Raw genomic sequence first — 23,217 nt, 5'->3', positions numbered from 1 at the left:
AATTGCCAAGTGTTTGCGTGACTGACAATGCAGGCCAAACAGGGGATCATGGGCAATTATGGAGTGACTCTAAATAACTAAAGAACTACTCTTGAATCAAAGAGGAAAATGATCATAAGGTTACTGAAAACATTTCTTTGGGCTTGTAAGGGAAGGAAATATAAAAAACCTTCCCACCTGATTACCCTGGCCCGGGGTTTTCATGTATCAATACTGTAATTTTTCAAGAGATATGCTGGATTTAGGTCCCGGACAAGGCCGGAGGTTTTCTTGACTCCACTCTTTCCTACCAGCGCCCGCATGAGTGGAGTTATGTATAATTTCATAAATGAATAATAAAATTTCTGGCTTCAGCGTCTTACCGATCAAAAAATAAAACAAAACATATTATCTAAAACATTGAACCCAAAGAATTCAATTAAAAGAAAATATTGTAAAAAAAATAAAATTGACGGGTAAAGCGACGTAAGAACAGAATAAAAAGAGACTCCAATTTTGACCCACAGCGAGCTGTCACCCAAAACAAAATGGTCAGGGTATTCTCGTATTACCCTTCAATCATAAATGTGGTTTAAAATGAAAATCCCGATAGGAATGAAGTCTATATAATAGGAAACCCTACTAAAAATATCCCGGATTTACTTATTTATTCCTTCGTTTGAGCGCCTTACATATATTTCCTCTCACCTATTTTGAGATATAAGCAGTGTGTATACGTCTGTCGGCCATGTCGACTGAGGGTCAGGTCATTACCTGCAAAGGTATGCACTTAAACACGAATAATTAATGTCTGTGTAAAGCTAATATTAAAAATTTCAGTTAACGGGATTCGATCTTGTGGTCTGTGTTAAAAAAAGACTAAAATGTTTTTAGGCATTCAGGCTAAATCCTACTTCATTGACAACAATTTGTAAGTACCTGTTAGAATTTTGCTGGAACATACATGCATACAGTTTTAAGTGTAGTTATTTGGTACATTTCGTATTTTGAGGGCTATATATGTGAATCTGCCTAGTTTAATAGAATTTTGGGAAAAAAATGAGTTGGAAAGTTTACTTACACGCGATTAGCGCTTTTTATTCGAGATCAGTATGTTAAAGTAATCTATGAAGAAATCTGCTTGTTATCAAATGGAGTAGGCACTGTTGAAAAGCCACAATAGTTGGATGCTTGCTGAAGTTTAGTAGAGGGGTCCGCTGTTTGTATCCATATAATGCCTAAATTCATTGACTTATAGGCCTCTTATGATCAAAATCTTAAATTACGTGTGCATGCGATGGAATATCATTAAGTGTATCAAAGTAAACTATATATTATTTTGCTGGAATTTTGTATGAAACGGACTGGTACTTTTATAAAGCTATATTTGCATGTGCATTTGTTGGACGCTTGTTGAAGTTTACTGGATCAGCATGCTGTTTGAATCCATTCTTATTCTGGTTTCTAGAGTCGGTATCTATGAGGCATAGCTGAATCCAAATCTTGAAATATGTAATGCTGCATTTTGGCACATTTTAGTTGAGATTATTGTGTTAAACTAGACTTTGAATAATCTGTGGTGATTTTGATATAAAATGAACTAGGTGCTAATCTGAACTGGACCAGGCATCCTAGTATAGCTGGCTAACAACACCACTAAGATGTATTTTTGAAAAGCCCTCAATGATTTGGGAAACATAACTCTTTTTCGTAAGGCAGAGATAAAAAACAGAATTACAGAGAGCTCAGTAGCCCAAAACAGGAGCAGCAATTTAGGACACTCAAGGGGACTGAAGACATGATGGAAATCAGGTATTAGTGGCAATTTCAACCCCATCCAAAAACATTATAAGTTTTGGCTGTGGCTGGAATGTCACTGATAAGTACTGCAAGGACATGGTAGCTTTGTTCACAGCTGCTCCATCCCAGATTAGACAGAAATCCAGATTCTGCAGACAAAGAAGAGGTTTGACTGCTTGAAATTCTTTCTTTTGGTGTTTTGAAACATTTTCGCTTAGTTTCCTGACCTCTCTTGTGACTTTTGAGCTATACTATCCTTTGTACGACATTGGGAATGGGCTCCTTTCAGCTGTCATCGACTATGATTGTTCTTAGTTTCATCAATCAAGTAGGTTTATGGATGTTGGAGTGTAGTTAAGAAGGTTAGAGAGAAGTAGTATTGCTGTATATGTGTTCTGAAGGTATAAGACGTTCACGAAGGTTTCAAGAAAGCAGTGAAACTCCATAAGACTGCAAGGGGATAGGGGCACGAGGAGGAAATACATCACTCTTTTGCAGTTGTTACTTGATTTGTGTTTATCTAGGTCAAACTCTGTATATTCTTCAGTTTTGTTCCTGTCTTGCTCTCTATTTTTCTGATATAATCTTCCCCATGAATAGTTTGCACTTACTGTTTTAAACATGTTTTGCATTAGGATCAACAACCTAATTACTAATTAGTCAAATTTTGATTGGAATAGATAAGAATAATGTCGGGAAATCAAGTAGTGGAATATCCACACTGGATTTGGATAAGGTTGGTAGTAGAGCATGGTTTTTGTGTTCATTTTGATGTGGTATGGTACCTTGGGTGTGTGGCTTACGGCTATGCAGTTTGCCCCTCACAAGATTAACTACTGCTAAAGGAGAAGGCTATTTGTTTTGCTCTACTTAAACATCAAATGTTTCAGTGGTCTAACAGTCAATCGCAATTTTATGCCCCATCCATGTGCAAAAGTGGTAACTAGTTGTCCTATTTCTATTGGCAAAAAATAACTTTTGACTGAAGAACCGTTTGATGCTTAAGATTAGCTGTTTTGTTTCGTTTGCAGTAGGATATGTTCACAAGAAGGTGTTTTTTCTTTTCAAGAGGAAAATGGTAGACCTTTTGATGGTGAAGAAAGATTTAGCAAACTGGAGGAGAATGTAGCCAACATTAAACATTCTGTGGGGTAAGTTTGAAAGGGTGAAGAAGATGTTAGAGCTGTGCATGGGCAAGCTAGTGTCTTATGAGATTACCTTTGACCGAAAAACTGTCTGATGTTTAAGATTAGCTGTTTTGTTTCCTTTGCAGTAGGCTATATTCACATGAAGGTGTTTTTGATTTTGAAGAGGAAGGTGGCATACCTTTTGATGGTAAAGAGAGATCCAACAAATTGGAGGAGGATGTAGCCAACATTACACATTCCATGGGGTAAGTTTAAAGGGGTGAAGAAGATATTAGAGCTGTGCTTGAGCAAGATAGAGTGTCTTTTGAGATGCCAAAAGCAAGTGAAGGGTTAAACTACTCAAGAACTTGAGAAGGAGCTGCCCTCTACTACCCAAGTTCCACCCATGTTTAGAATGGAGGCAAGATAGAGATTCATCCGTACGAGGGTGAAGTTGATGTTGAAAAGCTTACCCATTGGATTGCGCACTTAAAGGTATGTTTCAGTTTGTATTAACTTATTGAAGAGAAACGAGCTTCTTTTGCAAGATTATTGGGGTCATTGTGTTCTAACATGGTTTGAAAGTTATGCTCGTTCCTTGGCTATGAGAAAAAGCTTCTTCTGGTGTGCATGGTAGGTGGTTGTTTGCTGAAATTTGGTGTACAATCCTGCTATCTGAATGCATTCTTATATGATTTGCAAATTAGGTTTCTATGAGGTGTATTTGAATCAAAAGCTTGAAATATGTTTGCTCTTGGTGTTTTGGTGCATTTTAGTTTTTTTTTTGAAAAAAGTAATTAATACATGAATATGCAATGATTTTGTTATGAGATGGAGTAAACGCTGCTGGAAAGTTTCTTCTGATGGACATCTATAAGATGTCATTCACGAAACCTAGCTTGTTAGAGTATATTAAAAAAGGCTCCCTAATTTTACTAGAAAATGGAGATTACCACTGAGAAAAACTTGCATTGAATCTGTAATGTATTTTTGTTAAAAATAGTCATCCAAATCCAATTATGTACAGATCAGCTGTAATTTACCATTAAATAGAAATGGTTGATTGCAGTTTTTTCTGTATGTGCATTTGGTGGATGTTTGCTGAAATATACTGTAAATTTATCCCCCTGTTTGAATCCATGCCGAGAGGGCTTCTAAATTCAGTAGTTCACATCTACAAGGTTATTTCAGTGAAATGTTGTTTGGATCCATTCCTTCGAGTTCTTATTACAGGTGAATGTTAATTTAACTTTGTTGCAACGTAACAGGTTATTTTTTTTTGTTTAAATTATTAAGTTTGCATGCATTGTTGCAATTTAGCTTTTTGGTGCTGTTAGCATGTTAAAGCAAATAATGTTTGAATTAACCCATTAGTATTAGGTATTCATTTTTCATAATATAGAGTAGCTGCTGTAAGAGCTTATTATATGTTTGCATTCAGTGACCGTTTGCCAAGATTTACTATAAATCTATAATGTATCCTGCATTTTAAATCGATTCTTTTTTTATTTCTAAATTCAGTATCCATGAGGCTGAGTGAAACATAGTTTCAATTCATGCCAGCAGGATTTTGTTGCTGGCAAATTTCATTGGCTGTATTCAACCCTGATTTTAGCAGAGCCTTGAGAACAAGGCTGTCAAAAGCTTTAAAGTTGTGTTCGTTTGATGAATTTTGGCAAATTGTTATTGAGGTTATTCTGTCAATATTGACTTTGCATGGATCGATTGCATTTTTTGCCTTATAAAACAGAGGTTGTCTGTTCATGCCAGTTGTGCATGAAGCAGTCATCCTTGTGTCATAAAAGTAAAACAGAGGTATCTGCTTTTGAAAGCTTCTTCTTTGTGTGCATTTATTGGATATTTGATAAAATTTAGTGTAACACATCCGATTGTTTGAATCTTTATCTATGGGGTGTTAAAAATTTATCATTTCACATCTTTGAGGTATTTATTTGGTCATTTATATTTTGAGCCCATATTATTCATAGTGAAAATTCATTTGCAGGGATTGACCTTGGTAAAAGAAGACTTAAGCAAATCTGTCAATAGCTTTGTAAATCTTTCATTGTCTGCAATTGTTGATGTCCTTGTATTAAAATCAACTATATATCTATTGGCCATTACTTTTTTCAAAATGGTGTCGCAGTGCTAAAAGATTCTTATTTTTTATCATTTCATGGAGGCTTGCGATAATATATTAACAAGTAACGACATACACTGCTTCTTTAGCTTTATGCTTGCGTGTTTTATGAAATTTATTAATTTTCATGGATAAGGCATATTTTCAGTTAAGTAGTTTCAACACCAAGGAAAGTTTTTCAAGCGTGATGTAACATGACATGTTGAGATTATTTTCTAGATTCTAGAACATGCAGTCTTGTGGTACTTCAAATTCTCTTGTTATATCTTTATTGGCATTTGGCATGGCCTGTGGGATTATGGTCAGATTTTTAATTTTTTATTAGTATTGCTATGTTCTTTTTCTGACATTCTGGTTTATCATGATGCAAAGCTGCTGTTGCTTGGGAGGCCAATAAGCCTCTGGTAATTGAAGATGTTCAAGTTGCTCCACCTCAGGCTGGTGAGGTTCGCATAAAGATTGAGTTTGTGGCACTCTGCCACACAGATGCATACACTTGGAGTGGGAAAGTAAGTCACTTCGGTTTAACTTTATTAGGTGTAGCTGGGCCTTCTAGACGCATTCTTTAATTTCTAAGTTCTTTCAAGTTCTATATGAATATAGTTTGAATTTAAAAAACTACTAATGTGATCCTCATGCTGCAATTCAATTTTATTCTGGTATTGTTTTCGAAGTCAGTAGTAACTCATAGTCATAAGGATTTCATAAAAGTTTTAATAATTATTTTTCTTTAATTTGGTAGAAATCATACTGCTGTCTTATTTAATACAGAGATAGTAGAATACCTTATTGCATAGAAACTATGTCTCAGGGACACCCGTTCTTCAAAGATTTTTCTTTGACTTGCACCCAGCCTTGTCCAGGTGGCATTCCCACCAGATCTTGAACTTAGGTCATTAGTCATCTGAATCAACCGTTGCAGTGATTTGTGTGTAGAAGTCTTGGATTGTTGTTATATTAAACACGTTGTTTTACATCTTTTACCAAAACCCACTGAAAGGCCAGGAGGGACAGGAGTTCAGAAAGAGTTATCATTCAAGGCATTTAAAAACAAATGGTTTATTGGCGGGCATAAACTCCTAAGACTTGTAATCAAACTTAGAGATTGAACTTGCATCAAAAACCGTGTACCAATAGTTTTAGTCGCAAAGGTTATTTAACATATTTATGTACAATATTTCATTTTATAATTTTTGATTGAGTTTCTAGTACAGTGGCATAATTTCTTACACTTTTTAATATTGATATTGTGATGTGCACAAAACAAAGGAAACTGCTGATGTGCACAAAACAAAGGAAACTGCTAATAATAGAAGGGAGCTCCTTATTGTAGATCTATTAAATGAGAGCCTTACCTCTCCTCTCTCTTCATCTTGTCTAGCCTTAAATGCGACAAGTGTTACAACTATGGCTGAAAGTTGACCTTTTACAGGTGGAACCTGCATGACCCCACAGTAGGAATTGATAATCATCCTTTTTCTGAGGGGATGAAGGATTTCTGATGATTCTGCGCTACCCTTTGTATCTTATAACTATAATTTAGTGTACTGTAAATAGTTGTAGGAATTTATTTTGCCTATTAAGTTGCTTACAAAGTGTCACTCAAAAGACCAGTTATTATTAATGCCTCTGCCTGATTTGTAATAAGTATTATCTCACCATGCAAGATCTCCTTGCATTCTAAGCTTGTCATCACATTTATTTTGTGGAGGTGATCTCAAAGTAGGACTTATTGGTTATAACTTATACCTTAGATTTTGGTTATACGTGTTTTTGTTTGCTTCTTCTTAACTCATAATTTAATGCACACATCCACTGACACACATGGTTTGAAAACTTTATGTTTTTTGGCTGCAGGATCCAGAGGGTCTTTTCCCCTGTATTCTTGGACATGAGGCTGCTGGGTGAGCATGTTTGATATTTTGGAAACTCTAATGGCTTTCTCACTTCATGTTTTGCGATACTTAAAAGTTATACATTATTTGCAGGGTTGTTGAAAGTGTAGGTGAGGGTGTTACTGAAGTTAAACCTGGGGATCATGTAATTCCTTGTTACCAGGCAGAATGTAGAGAATGCAAGTTTTGTAAGTCAGGGAAGACAAATCTTTGTGGTAAAGTTCGATCTGCCACTGGTGTTGGTGTTATGCTGAATGACATGAAAAGCCGTTTCTCAATTAATGGGAAACCGATCTATCACTTCATGGGAACATCTACATTCAGCCAATACACTGTTGTACATGACGTGAGTGTTGCAAAAGTGGACCCACAAGCTCCTCTGGATAAGATTTGCTTGCTTGGTTGTGGTGTTCCAACAGGTAAGTGTTTATTGTTCTTAATGTTTTGCTTGACTGTGTTTGTGCATGCACATTGACTGAGGTTATTTTTTATAAGATCTATCTCAGCATGCAAAAGAGATGATTTAATCATAAGATTTATTTGTGTTTTAAGATTCTTTACGTTAGGGCTCTCTACTCAAAGATAAGGAAACTGAAAAGGAAAGATATGTTAGAAAACCTGTTCAATAGTGATATAGATTTTGCTGCTTGTTTTCTTAGAAAGCAAGTAATATTATTGCACATACTCAGCTTTCTAAGTTCTGTCAGGTTTCTTGTCTATTATAAACATTTTGAGAAGATCAGAACCTGTTAATCTGGTGATTTAATTGGTGGTAATAGGTTATGAGATAGGTGATAACGCTTGTTCCTTGAATTGGCTGTTAGTATAGCTCAGGTAGAGTTTTTAGTTCATGAAGCTTGAGTACAGCTATGAGGTGTTTATTGTGCTTTGGTATATTATCTGGTAAAACAAGGCACTGAAGAAAGTCTTATGTGGTTCTACAAATAGAACAAAAAGATAGAACTTTGATTGCCTGGTTGTTAGCATCACTCATAAATCACCTTAGTTTAATGTTTAGCTAGAAAACTGTGTGATTAGTAGATTTTTGTGAACCATGATTGAATTGCTATAAAACGTGTTCTGTAAATCTTGCGTAAGATAAAAATATCAGCCAGCAAATGGATGCAGATAATGCAAGCTTTTTTATTTGGATGCAAGTAATCAACATATAAGGAAATTTGTAGAGGATGAAAACATATGGGTCTAAAGTTGAAGTTGGTACCTCCATAGAAGGCATTTCAGGTATCCAATAATATATTTCTAGTTCAATCAGTGAACATTTCCTGGTCTTGTGATAAAAATGATATATGAACTAAATTGGCAAATATTGAATTGAAAGTGAAATATTTGAAACATATGTAACACAACAGAAATACAGGCTTGGATACCTTGTGATTTACTTTAATTACTTGAGGCTTCTATTGTTTCTATTAGAGATACTAAAACATTTTGAGAAATTACCTTGCGAAGAAATGTCAAGGATTCGGAGAAAAGGTGAAATGGGCACACTTATTGACATAATTGATCTTGTGATCTCATTGGCTGCAACGGAAGGTCATATTTCAGGCAAACGTAAAGTAAAATGTTTAGCAAGAAGAGGAACTGGTATAAATTAATATGTAAATCAGATGGTTCTTTAGAGAATTATAAAGCTTGTCTAGTTGCTGAAGGATATGCACAGGAAGAATGAGTAGACTATGAAGAAACATTTGCTCCTATTGTAAATTGGTAACCTTTCAGCTGTTTATCCCATTGCTGCTCAACTTGGATGTCAAAAGAGCCTTCTTGAATGGAGAATTGAAGGAAGACGTTTACTTGATTCAACTGTAGGAATTCCAGGTTCCAGGCAAAGAACATTTGGTTTGCAGGCTGGAAAAGTCCTTGTATGGCTTAAGCAGGTCCCTTGATTTTGTCATCACCAGAAGTTGTGCTATTTTAGTTGAATAGGTGAAACATGATATATGTTCTGTTTTTTAAATGACAGATCTAGGACCTACTTCAATAGTGTTTAGGTGCAGAGTTTTGGCAAATTGATCATAAGATTTTTGTATCACAAACTAAGTTTATGCCAAATCTTTCTAAACAGAATGTCAAATGGCGAATGTAATCCTATATTAGTTGGGATCAAGCTCTCAGCCAACGTTGTTTCAACATCGGTCAATGAAATTATGAAACAGTGTATCAGCAATGGGTCAGTAGTCTGATTTATCTTACTACTATTAGATAAGATCTATGTTTTGCAGTTAGTTGTCTTTCTTGTTTCATGTCTAAACCTCAAGAGGAACATTGACAAGTTGTAAAATGAGTTCTTTGATATGTCAAAGGGTTTCTTTACTTTTGCCTTCGATAAGAGCAATCTGTTGACTCCATTCTAACAGGAGATATTGACTTTGATTGGGTTGGATCGGTTGATACAAGGAAGTCTACAACAAGGTATATTTTCACTCTTGGGTCAGATGTAATTTCTTGGCAGAGCAAGCTCCAAAACATGGTTGAATTATCTTACACTGAAGCAGAGTATAAGGCAGCAGTCAATACAGGTTGTGAGGCGATGTGATCAAGAAGGCTGTTGGTTGATATTTAATTGGATCAAATTGCACTGACCTCACTTCGTTGTGAAAACCAAAGTGTTCTCAAGATGGTGAAGAACCTAATCTATCGTGCCAAGACTAAACATTTTGAAGTTCATCATTACTGCATTCAGCAGTTGGTTGATGACAAAGACATTTGTCTTTATTATTATCCTACAGAGGACCAGATTGAAGACATTATGACTAAACCACTTAGTAAAGATAAATTTTAAATTTATCAAGTTAAAAGGTAACTTGAAATTTTATCTGGTTTAGTCATTAAGGAGTATTAGATTAATGTAGATTAATTAAGATTAATGTTAGCATTATGGAATTAGTTTTATACTTGTTATTAGTACTTGTCGTTAGGCAATACTATTGTAATGAGTTTTTTTTTCCAGTTTACTAGTTATTAAAAAATTAACTTGAACCAATTACATTTAAGTTTTAATTTTTAATTTTTTAAAATTTTTTTATTTATCAAAGTCTAGTTGTACAATTTTTAATTTTACAAATTATGATTTATTTTTATTTATTTTTGAATAAAGGGGTAAAAACTTTACTAATAATCAGAAACCAGCATTACACAAGAAAGCCAGAGCCACAAGGCTCCATAAGAGAACAACAAACCCAACCAGAAATCATCCAGCTTCATAACTATCCATATCCTCAACGAAGATCTTATGCAAGTCCTGACAGTAATTAGGGGAAAGATGCTCCCAACCCTCAACTTTCCAAACATCACCATGTTCCGAAGCCCACTTCGCCAACCGATCCGCAACTCTATTCCATTCACGAGGAATGTGGATGAAAGACACCCTCTCCATCATAGCACTAATTTGCAAAATCTGGTGCACAATCCCTGCTAGCTGCCAATTAATCCCACTCACCTTCTGCTCAATCAACATATTAACAATAATCCGTGAATCCGATTCACAGATAACCTTACGCCACCCTAGGTCATATGCATGCTTCAGGGCATAGAAAATTGCAAGTCCCTCCATAAAATTATTAGACTGCTGCCCTTTATGTACTGAAAAGAAGAAAATCACATCCCCCATACAATCCCTACCAACACCCCCAATCCCAGCAGGACCTGGATTACCCCGAGAGGAGCCATCGGTGTTAATCTTAATGGAATCATCCTGAGGGGGAAACCATCTTCCCACCCTTTGAACCTTTTGTTAGCACGTCTACCTCTCCTGACACAAGCTGAGACAGGGGACATCTCCTACAAACCCAACCTACTCACAATATCACCCTCTCCTCTATCCAGAGGAAAATTCACCTCACATTTAGCTTCCACCGTCTTTTGGATTGCCAATGATTCTATTCCACACTTGTTGAACTAACAGTTTGACTTCCCTAAAGATCCTCCTATTCCTCTCTAACCAGATTTGCCAAAGTATGAAAATGGGCCCAATGTGCCAGACAGTTTGGAGAAAAGAGGACAAAATAGGAGGCCTGCCCAAATTGCTCCAAAACTCCATCAAAGAATCCGCGTGAACACAGGGGTGCTTCCACACCCCCCACTAGTAATGCCAGAGCAACAACAAGAAAGGGCATCTGAAGAACAGGTGAGGAATCCTCCTCTCCATTACCAAACAAAACACAGATGGAAGGCCCGTGGAACCCATGCTTGCGAATATTGTCCTAGGTTAGACATCTATTCAAAGCCAAAGTCCAATCAAAACAGTTACACTCGGCCAAGAGAAATTGTTTCAAACATATTTCCACCAGTGCACCTCCCTCCACTCCAAGCAACGGAACAACAACTCCTGGTACCCATTGGCAACAGTAAAAACACCCTTAGGATTCGGGGGCCAAGCAAGTCTATCCCTATCCTTAAGGGAACTACAGTGTCTACTAGCCAAAATGCCATGAAGCTCAGCGCAGTCTTCCTCCATATCAACAACCGACCATTCATTAGGAACCTTCCATTGCACCATCTCTAGTTGCCCACACCTATAAACAAACTTAAAGTCGCTCACTCTAGACCACCCTGCTTCCAGGAACCCCTGGCAAAGATTCACTAAATTAGGAAATTGATCAATAATGGAGGGATAGCCATCCCAAGAATCGAACCAAAAAAGCATCTCTTCTCCCCTCATACAGATCCAAAAAAAGACCTTTTATCAATGTAGCCCCTTTCTTGAGAGTACTCCAAATTGTAGGGCCTTTTCCCGCAAGCAGATGTTTTGGAATTTCCTCCTTCGGGATCCTCTGCATATACTTGAAAGACAAAATCCTAGCCCAACCTCGATCCTGTTCAACACACCACCTCCAGTACAATTTAGCCACCAAAGCCTCCCCAAATAAAGAAGTCTGCCTTAAGCCAAGCCCACTCAACTGCTTCGAGCTGCACACCAAGTCCCATTTGACAAGACACCATTTATAGGAGGACAAATTGCTTGCCCATAAGAATTGCCTTGCCAGAGAATCCAATTCCTTCACAAACCACTTTGGGAACACTTGGAACATACACCTATAAATCGGAAGAGCATGGACCACCAACCAGATCAGTTGAACCCGCCCAACAAAGGATAACCATCTATGAGTCCAATGTTCAACCATGCGAAATTTGTCCAAAATACCCTACCAAGAGTCCCTGGGAGGATTACCAGCAGAGATAGGAATACCCAGGTAAGTCAAGGGAAGAGAACCGACCTGGAATCTCAAGATATGAGCAATCCTCAACTGAATAGTTCTAGGTGTGTTGAAGAAGATAATGGAAGATTTATCCTCATTGATCAACTGGCCAGAAGCAACAAGATAGGCATCCAAGATTTTACGCAGATTTATAGCTTCTTTGATCCTAGCCAGTCCCATCAGGGCCGTATCATCCACAAACTGCAGATGGGATTGAGGAGGTATGTCATTACCCCAACTCCAACCATGAATAATACCCAGTTCCACATTATACTTAATCAATCTCCCTAGACCCTCAGCCAAAAGAATGAATAAGTACGGGAAAAGAGGGTCCCCTTGATGAAGGCCCTTGGACGCACCAAACAACTCAGTATGATCTCCATTAATTAGCACAGAGAATGAGGTAGATGAAACACAACTCATAATTCATCAGCAAAACCAGAAGCCCTAAGAATCTTTTGGAGAAAGGACCATCAGACTCTATCATAAGCCTTTGCCATGTCCAGCTTGATAAACATAGCTTTTTCCTTGGAAGCTGCCATAGAATGAATGGTCTCAGTAGCGATGACCACTCCATCCAAGATTTGACGACCTTGCACAAACCCACTCTGCTCTTCAGAAATGACCCCCCCAAGTCAATTCTTTAACCTTTCCGCTATCAGCTTAGAAATAATCTTAGAAACCACATTACAAAGAGAAATAGGACGGAACTGGCCTAACCGGTCAGCCCCATCACACTTGGGGATGAGCGCAATGAAAGTCGCATTCAAAGCCCGAAGCATTTGCTTACTCCTCTGGGACTCTTGGACCACCTCCAATAAGTCCAATTTGATAATATCCCATAATTCTTGATAGAACTCAATCAGAAACCCATCCTGTCCAGTAGCCTTCCCCTTCTTCATGTGAAAAACAATCCTCTCAAGTTCGTCCAACAAAATAGGTCCCATACTGCTCATTCATCTCCCTAGTAACTAAAGAAGGAATACAAGAAAGAACCTGATTTTCCTCTTTCGATTCCCCTTGAGAATCCTCACTAAAAAGGGATTGGAAATACTGCATAGACTCCCTAAAAATCTCTTGCAAGGATAAACACTGCTCACCTCTATCATTAACCAAAACAGGGATGGAATTGTCATGCCTTCTTGCTTTCACTGGATTGAAAAAGAACACAGTATTCTTATCCCCTGCTTGAAGCCAATCAATATGAGCTCTTTGTTTCCAGTAGATTTCCTCCCTAAGCTCCCACTACTTTGAAACCTTGACTGCCCTGACTTCCTCCCTAAGCAAGGCTTTTAACAATCCATGCTCTTGAATCTCTCTAGTAATGCCATTCAACTCTAATTGAGCAGCTGTCTTAGCATGAAAGATATTACCAAAACACTGACGATAAGCTGAAACTTAACAAATTGCAGCTGCTTGGCAAAAGTGTACATGGCAGTGCCAAAGGCTGGCCTCCCATTCTTCCACCACTCTGCAACATGAACCTGCAAAGAAGAATCTCGCAACCACATAAGCTGGAATTTGAATGAAGGAATGCGAGCGACCTGAGCAGAAGAGGACACCAATTTGATGGGCTAGTGGTCCGAACCTTTCCAATCTAAAATCTCGGAGCATGTGGACCATCCCCCACCAACCCAAAAACTAGAAACTAGAAAGCGATCTAGCCTCTCCGCAATCCAATACTCCCCTAGTCTCTTGTTGTTCCAAGTGAAGAGACCATTACCGGGCTTGATGTCAACAAGATTCAAGGTTGATATACTATCCCGAAGAAGGAAGGAAGAAGGCTCCAACTACATAACACCACCCTTCTTCTCACTCAACTCTAAGATGGCATTGAAATCACCTGCCATAATCCACAGATGAAAAGGAAAAAACCCACACATAAAAGTAATACGAGACCACAAATTCTGCTTACCCTGAAGATCAATGGGGGCATAAATGTTAGTAAGCAAGATATATTCCCCAGTCTCAAGACTAGAGGTAACCCCAGATAAAGATGATCTGGAAGAAACCCACCATATAGGACGAATCCTCAAGGGGTTCCAAAGACAAGCCACGCCTCTAGAGGAGCCAAATGCCCCAATACACTGACATTCGCCTCTCCCCCATAGCTTAGGCACCAAACCCAACATACTTTCCACAGATAGTTTAGTTTCCTGCAAGAAAAGGACATCAAGAGAATGACTCCTAATCAATTCCCGAACAACTTTTTGTCTAGGGCCATTGTTCAAGCCCCTCACATTCCATGAAAGCACAATCATTTCGGGGGATTAGAAAAATGAGAATCCAGAGTCTTTAATGACCCTGACTCAACCAAGTTCTCCCCCATCAATTTGATCTTATCCAAGTCCTCCTTTCTGCCAACCTTCGAACTCTTCTCCGTTGCTCCTTTCTTAATGTTTTTCTGAAGAAGACCCAGATGTAAAGAGACCTTATTATTTTTAACCCTAGCAGAGTCCAATTTTTGTATTGCAGGAGAAACATCCCCACCAACCATCTTCACTTCAGCACTAGAGATGGGTCCCATCTGAGCCAATACTTGCTGATCCATCTCCATCTATTGACTTCCAACCTTTTGCAGACCCTGGGTAGGATCCAAGTTCACACTATCAGGCATAAACCCTACTGCACTATGATCCAAAGGAATCATCTCCGGATTCACCTCCTGCTGGCTATGGTCATCCAAGGCTTCAAATCTGTTAAAGGTATCCTCCTCCTGACTCTCTGCAAAGACCTCTTTTGACCTTGGTTCCTATTCTTTGTCTTAACTAGGACAAAACCATCAGCACCCACAGTCACACCAGACATGGAAGCTTTTCTTTTATCAGCCCCATCAAGGTTACGGGACGACTGTTGAGGTTGATGCTCAGCCGATTTAGACCTAGGGCACTTGCGCTGCAAATGACCATGCTCATGACATAGACGACATCAGAAAGGTAAAGTCTCATAATCAAGCTGTTGGACCCAAGAGTAAGAGCCGACACACATATCTATAGCATCTGGCAAAGGCTTACTAACATCAACTTCAACACAAATGCGAGCAAAAGTCATTACCCTCTCTCCAAGGTTTGCGTTGAAGATCCAACAGGCTTCCCAAGCAGTGAAGCTAGCATTTGCAACACATCCTCCCGACAACATTCTACCAGAAAACGAGGTAATCAAACTCACACTGGGACCCGATTTGGGAGCTCCTCTGAAGGGTTAAATCCCTCATGCCAAGGTTTGATGAACAATCCCACTTGGTTATAAAAATAAGGGCCTCCCTCAAAGACCCGATTACGATCATCCATGCAATTAAAAGTGACACTGAAGTAATTGTTTGCCAACAACATAACATCCATTTCCCTTTCCGGTGCCCAAGTCCTTTGAGCCCAATTCTCCAAAAACTGTAAAGAGATCCTCATACCCAAAAACGTGCAGTACAAAGAATGCTTCGAATAATATTCCACATTCTCAACAATCATTTCCGGTGGGATCACCAATTTTGGCCTCTCTTTACACTTCTCCAAACAACCGTTAATCTTAGTGATCCGAGCACCACCTCACAAGCCAGCATCCGCATTACCTTCACTTTGAAGCGAAAAGACTATTGACAAACACTTAAGTGCTTTGATTCGAAGACTTTGAAATAGTAGCTACACGGAATTCCATGGTCGGAGAAGTTCGTGATAGATCCCCACGAGCCGTGGCCATAAGAGTCCTCCCGCCTTGCATGCGGAAGAAAATCCCAAACGGGATGAAGGGCGGGCACCCCCGCTTGCCTCACCCAACCTCCTCACACCCTTGGCACCGGGCAAGCACCCCATCGTTGGTAGGAAAGAGAACCAAGCAAAGGCGAAACCACACCACCGCAACACAAAACCCTCACAGCCAATTGAAACATGCATAGGCAGAAGCCAGAGGCGAACAAGGAAAACAGCACAAAACAAAACCAAAAAGCCACCCCTTGCACAACATGCACACACCTCCTGACGCACAGACCAATAGAAATAAAGAATCGAGCTAGGGCTCGGATGCGCTAGCTCGCCTCCACATCTGTAGACGCACCATCCAAGTTTTTTTTCTCAATCAACTAATATTTTTATTAAATTATGAAAATTATTTATCTGTACGGCTAAATACAATTTAGTTGTTATAGAGCAGATTTTTAGGAAATCCTAAAAGAAATGGACTAATGGTTTAAGTGGCAACTATATAGTCATAAATATAGATAAAAGTTATTTGATTTTTTTTTTCATTTACCTCCCCGTCAATCTTGATTTTTATTCAACATTTTTAGCAACTTTTTAAGTCATTCCTCCACAATTTTCTCATTCCATAAGCGCAAGCTATTTTTTAATTAATAAATTTCCAACATTATACTACCAAATCATCAAAACTTACACCATATGAATTCCTGACTCACGATGCTTAAAAGTTTTAGCATTTTTCTGAAAATGCGTATGGATTTTAGCATAACCTTCAAACTCCACCATGCGTTATCATTGTTGATTCCCGTGCTTTCATGGGCCCTCACCGGATCGGTCTTTTAGGTTTTCCATTTATTCCCTGGAATTTTCGGGTTTTTATATTTATCTTATCTCACGCCTGTGATTAACCACCCGTACGAGGAATAATTTGTAAGGTGAGTTTTTTGAAATTTCCCGTTTGGACTTTGATTTCGTTTTTTTTACTATTTAGTGTAATATAAGTATCGGTTATGCAGGTGAAACATTCACAACGTATTTTCCCTTTTTCAAATGTTCCAACCTTTTTTTAATTTTTATGAAATACAATATCATCAAGAAATATATATATATATATATATATTTCTTATTAGTTTAAAAACTTGTAATATTAAAAAAGTGGTAGAAAGATACATTCACCATCTTAATTTAAGGATTAGCCTTAAGAACATATGAAAATATCAATATTTTCTTTTTTTTGGTCGGTAATAAGATATATTTTATTAATAATTGTAAAGAAAATTACATTGCTTAACAACTTTGCATCAATCACAAACTTAATTACCGCAACCAGAGAACACCCACCAGCAAAATCCATCCTACAACATTTACAAAGATAGCAATCAAGATTTATATTTTGTTCCACTCTTCGTATGAGAGTGAAGAGTCATATCAAAGGACGCCTTTGATTTTTTGACTTTCTTGCTTTTCACAATCATCCAACTATCTTCCACTTTGGCTGCCTCCTCTTGCCACTCTAGGAAGTTACAATCCGCCATCCTCCCTACCCCGGAAATCCTTCCCTCTTGTTGAAAGTGGTTGTCAACACTCACCTCCACTTCCTCGTGCACTTCTGCAGTTCTCTTTTTCTCCCTCCCAACAGGCATAGTGTTGATTGACACTGTTTCACTTTCAGAAGTAACAGCCCTAGAAGGTTGTGTACCCAACTCACCCAGAGTGCCTTCCGCATTAGATTGGGAATTCACCTGCACATCATCAACACTACTGCCAATAGAAAACCCAACTTGAGGAGATGTCTCTTGAGACCTATGCTTTGCCTCCTCTGCCACCACTTGGGAAAAACTCCTTTGTTTGTCAGCCTTATTCTCAACCGTGTAGTGTTGTTCAATAGCATCTTTCCACCAAGATGCTTCCCTAGGCATTTTATCTTTGCCACAATGTGCAGCCACATGTCCTGTTTGAAAACATCTTCTGCACCTAAAGGGGGTCCTTTTGTAGTCCAGAGATTGAACCCAGTGTCCCTTTGATGTTTTAATCAAGATTTCAGCAGGCAACCCTTTAGACACATCCTTTTCAACTAGAAGATGAGCGTAGGTGGAATGTAGAAGACTTGACGAATCAACATCTACCATCAAGAAATCCCCTAGCGCATTTCCAATTGCTTCCAAAAGAGAATCAAACCACAAATGGAGAGGAAGATTAGGGAGCCTTACCCATAGAGGGATTTTGTCAAAGCTTCTGTAGATGGATTAAAGTTAGGATGCCAAGGCTTCAGCATCAGAGAGAACTTGTCCTCCCAGCACCAAAAATGTTCACATAACACCTTATTTCTGTCCGGACTGTTCTCAAAAACAGCAATGAAAAACCCTTTTGCTACAGGATGAATTTGAACGCGACCTGTAAGAATAGGTTCCCAATGGGCAGATATCCAGGAATGCAACTCCGGAAGGCTTGGCCAAAGGCCCCTGAATCGGCCAATAACACCAAGATTGGAGAAAACTGAAATATTCAAAGCGATTTCATCCTCCGCCTCCGCATCCAGATCCACCGCAATGGCATTTAATGTTGGGATTAAAACCCCCATTCCTCTCGTCGCCTTGCTCTAGACCCCAGTCTGTAGCTTTGTGCGCCTAGCGGGACTGCAGCCTTGAGGCGCTGCATAGCCCATTTCCCCTGTCTGATTTGAACCCAACTTCTGATCAGCCTTGGTTGGCCGCGAGTGCTCCGTGTCCCTTGCCGTCTGTGTGGCACCGGAACCAGCTAAGGTTGAGCCGTCCAAGAAACCACCAAAGTCATTCCTCCGCATACGGTAAACCAAGCTTTCAACTTCGCCATTACCAATAGGCTTGTTCACATTTGTCGTCTTGCATCTCGACCCAGTTAACTTGTTATTCGATCGACCATGGCAGGGGAAAATCACCTTAGCCCCTGAAGAAGAAACCCTAGCCGCACCACCCAAGGGTTTCAAACAGCTCCGGAGCGCCATCTTATGTGCCTTTTATGAAAATATCAATATTAAAGTAATATATATTTACATTATAATTTATAATTTATATTTATTTTTTATGTAGTTTTAAGTTTTTTTTCTTTGTATGCATAAGTGTCTAAAGTATCATTTATAAATGTGTGTTACACATACTCATAAGAAAATATTATCAAGAAAATTAGAAATAAAGTTGTATAATTTATTTTAATTTTATAATTATATAATTTTAAGATAAAACATATTAATTATCATTTTAAAATTTAAAATAATTATAAAATAAATATAAATATTTTCATTATTGCTAATTAATAATTATTTTAAATATTTTAATTAAATAATTGTTAATGAAGATTAAGATTATAATTATTAATTTTAAAGTTATAATTAAAATAAATAATTATAACTTAATTTATAATTATTAATTATATTATAATTCCAATCTTAATTCTTATTTATTATTATATTTAGGATTAAGATTTAAATTAGGTTCATAACAAGAGTTATTGTTACAATAAGGGTTAAGATTAGGGTTAGAATTAAGATTCAAATTATTGTTATTCTTGCTTCTGGTATTGACTGTGCGATTTTTTACATCAATGTTTCGGATCACTTTGTGATCCATCATCAAGATGAAAGAATGCTCAAGAATTAGAAAGATTATTTCTAAAATTAAGATTATAGTTAAGCTTAGACTTAGATTGAGGGGCTAGGGTTAGAGTTAAGAAAAATTTGGATTCTAATGATTCATTTTAACAAATTTAACTCACTTCAAATTGTCACTCTAAAGAATTATGAATACAAATTCAAACTATTACATATAAAACAAACACACATTTAATAAACTCAACAAAAATAATTATTTCTACAATAATAACACGGCAAGTACTTGTCAATCGCCACTACGTGGCACTTGTGATTATATTATTATTAGCACTTTGTTTTATGTAGCTTGTAGGTTGTTGGGAATTTGTTCCTAAATACTAGGATATGAAGTTTCATTCTTTGGATTATATAATAAGCCATTCCACAATGTAGTTTTCATTGGCTCAAGAATAGAATGATAATAACTGGAAAAATGCTGAAAATTCAGAGCGAGGGAATTCGGACCGCATATTTTTAGCACTTTCATATCATACTTCACTAACTTTAAGTATTCTGTTTGGATTACTTTCTGATGCAAATAACACATTCTGAGGGATTTGAGCAAGATTAGATAAAAAAGAGAGAAAAAAATAATATGAATGTCGACAAGTGCCTAAATTAAGTCAACAATACTTGAAAGTACAACCAAAGGAAGACCATTTTGTAAAAAAGGGAAAGTGAATCTTTTGTTGTTTAACTTCAGTGGAGAATTTATAGCTTCAAATTTTGTAACGCTGCATGTACCCCTCTCACAAGATGCACATCTTAAACTGCTACAAGTGACCATTTCTACCATGGTAATGATTTTATTTTATCTAGTTTCAATTGTAAGGTTCGACATGAAATTCACTTTGCAATTCTTTATTCCTGAAAGCATGGGTGCATCGTGTTTTTTCAGGGGTTTCTTCTATGCCTTTAGCTACATATATATTAGCATTCATATTGAACTGAAAATGATTGCACTCAGTGTAATTGTTGTCAAACAAGGACTTTGAGGTGGTTCTAAGTTTTAACTGGCTTAATTGGGCTATTTGTCTTATTTTTTCTTTTACTTCTGTAGAATGTGAGATTACTGAGTCCATAGTAATGGGGCTATGTTAATGCTCTTATTTATATATATTATTCACCTGAATCATAAAATGTAATCCATGCAGGTCTTGGAGCAGTTTGGAATACTGCTAAAGTGGAAGCTGGATCAATAGTTGCAATATTTGGGCTTGGTACAGTTGGTCTTGCGGTAAGATGTCAGACGTAACACCAAAGAGGAAATAGGACTTTATTTATCTAAATAGCTGATTTTAATTTTCAAATACACAGGTTGCAGAGGGTGCCAAAGCAGCAGGTGCTTCACGTATCATTGGCATTGACATTGATAGCAAGAAATTTGAAATTGGTATGCCAAAACCTTTTTCATTTTTCCTAACATAAAGTCTGAGAATTCTTCTGCCCTTAGTTTTTAAGTGTCTCTAATATCTATAGTTACACATAGGACTGAAAAGTCTTTAATGAGTGTTGTCACGTTGTGAATTCCAGCCAAAGGTTTTGGAGTCACAGAGTTTGTGAATCCTAAAGATCATGAGAAACCCATTCAGCAGGTTGGTGCATACACCATGCACCTTTAATTGCAATTGATTAGCATAATTTTTGTGTGAATGTTTGTTAGATGTGCTTTGCAGAATCATTTGCATTTCTAAAAAAATGCTTATTTGGTAGGTGATTGTTGATATAACCGATGGAGGTGTTGACTACAGCTTTGAGTGTATTGGAAATGTTAATATAATGCGAGCTGCTCTTGAGTGCTGTCATAAGGTGATTTTTCGCAATTGCCAATATGTTTTTCAAGCCCAAGAATACATTCCAAAACATGCCTTTGTTCTTTAGATTTATAATGTATCTTTCTTATGGTTGCAACATCTCTGCAGGGCTGGGGGACATCTGTTATTGTTGGTGTTGCAGCCTCTGGACAGGAGATTTCTACTCGACCATTTCAACTGGTTACAGGGCGTGTATGGAAAGGCACTGCTTTTGGTGGCTTCAAAAGTCGTTCTCAAGTACCATGGCTTGTTGACAAGTACATGAAAAAGGTTAGGTTCATATGATTTTATCATGTGGACCATGCACAGCATTTTTTTAAATATTTGATTAGTTTTCCATTGGCTCCTTAATATGCCATAGGAGGACATGACCATTTAAATTGTGCCTTGTACTTGCAGGAGATTAAAGTGGATGAGTACATTACACATAATTTGACTCTTGACCATATCAATGAAGCATTTCATCTGATGCATGGTGGGGATTGCTTGCGAGTTGTACTGAAGATGCACACCTCTTCAGGCAATCTCTAAGTGCAATGAATTCTATGTTGAACCATAGATGTTACATTTATGTTATACAAGTTGAAACAGTAAATATGATTTACAATGGTATTTTTGTTGTTTTGGAACAAACTTAAGAGACTGATAAGATTTGGTAAATGCTAAATCAATGGAAAGAGTGATAGATGATGCTCTGATGCTCTTATATATGTGTGTGTGTGTCAGTAATGAATGGAGGACAACTAGAAGCTCATAATTTTGATAAGGATAAGGTATTCCCATGGTTAAATTACCAAGCATGAAATTTTTTTATACCTAGCAGCAGCTAAGTTAACTTATTTGGTCTTGTATGGCTGATTAATACTCTTACCATATTTATCTGGATTTCTGCAAATGTGACTTTCATCTCTGTAGCTCTTCAGACATGCTCTATCCTTCTCTTATCAAGATATGTTTCTTTGCTTTCATCCACCACAGCCTCCTGCTTTCCTCTTTTCGTATTTTTATGTAGTTGTATTGTTTGTACTTATACCATGCATTAGGCAATCACTTTTTGGTTTCTGGACCTGTTAAACATTTTTATGGTATTATGTGTACATTAATGCTCAATCTAATTTGGTTGAAATTCCTCTAGTGTTTTGAATATCCTCTGTTTTCAATGTTTCAGTCTGCTTGGTGGACTGCTTATATGCCAACCTGTGCCTCAAGGACTATATCATGACACGATAAACATTTTTGAATGAAATCACAACATACTGTAATTAAGGTTTAAGTTGCATGTTTGGATGATTAGATAATCAGTATACGAGCCTTAATGTTCCTTATTTGTTTAGCTGGCAAGGTTTAGTTCATCCTATGAACTTTGTAATGATGTCAAAACAAAAGGAAATATAAATTATATAACATAGAAGCATACATCTTCAAAAAAAATTCCGACTATACCCAATTTTTTGCAAATCGGTCCTGTGGATGATTTCCCCCCAGCCCCGCCTTCCCCACCCGTCTTTTCAAAAACTATTGGTTGCGCTTTTCAACAATTTTTTCAGATTTAAATCATGTTTGAAACTTTAATCAAATCCCCACCGAATTATAAAACATGTGAAGTGGTGAAATATTTAATGAATAATGCCGTCGTGTGACATTTTTAGGGTGCAATATCATGCATTTGAGTCGAAGGTAGGGAATGTATTGTTGTAATATTGTTGCAAATATATTCTATAACTTCATGTCATATAATGACATAAATAGTATTTACACAAAATTTATATACATGAATAATTCGTGAAAAATTACAATGTGCACGTCATAAGGAGCTTTCAGTTTAAATTAACTTGATAAAAAATGTTAAATCTATTTTATCTTTGGTGGGGCTTCCATCCAAATTACTGTTATGTGAATGATTTATGTTCGAAGGTTAAATTTTAGCTT

The 23,217-nt window shown here is 37.4% G+C and overlaps 1 protein-coding gene across 1 annotated transcript; it reads left to right on the top strand.

The window, feature by feature from the left end:
• The first annotated feature begins 511 nt into the window (after nucleotides 1-511).
• LOC131057438 (alcohol dehydrogenase class-3) lies at nucleotides 512-22,101 on the top strand. Its single transcript, XM_057991624.2, has 10 exons — nucleotides 512-761; nucleotides 5,419-5,555; nucleotides 6,904-6,950; nucleotides 7,035-7,360; nucleotides 20,629-20,711; nucleotides 20,792-20,867; nucleotides 21,008-21,069; nucleotides 21,188-21,283; nucleotides 21,397-21,558; nucleotides 21,688-22,101. The coding sequence occupies exons 1-10, from the start codon at nucleotides 728-730 to the stop codon at nucleotides 21,817-21,819; spliced, it is 1,155 nt and encodes a 384-aa protein (XP_057847607.1). The 5' UTR covers nucleotides 512-727; the 3' UTR covers nucleotides 21,820-22,101.
• Nucleotides 22,102-23,217: the final 1,116 nt, after the last annotated feature.

This window comes from Cryptomeria japonica, chromosome 5 (genome assembly GCF_030272615.1).
Source record: "Cryptomeria japonica chromosome 5, Sugi_1.0, whole genome shotgun sequence".
In the NCBI taxonomy this organism is placed as follows: Eukaryota; Viridiplantae; Streptophyta; class Pinopsida; order Cupressales; family Cupressaceae; genus Cryptomeria; species Cryptomeria japonica.
This window is presented reverse-complemented; position numbering and strand designations above follow the sequence as displayed.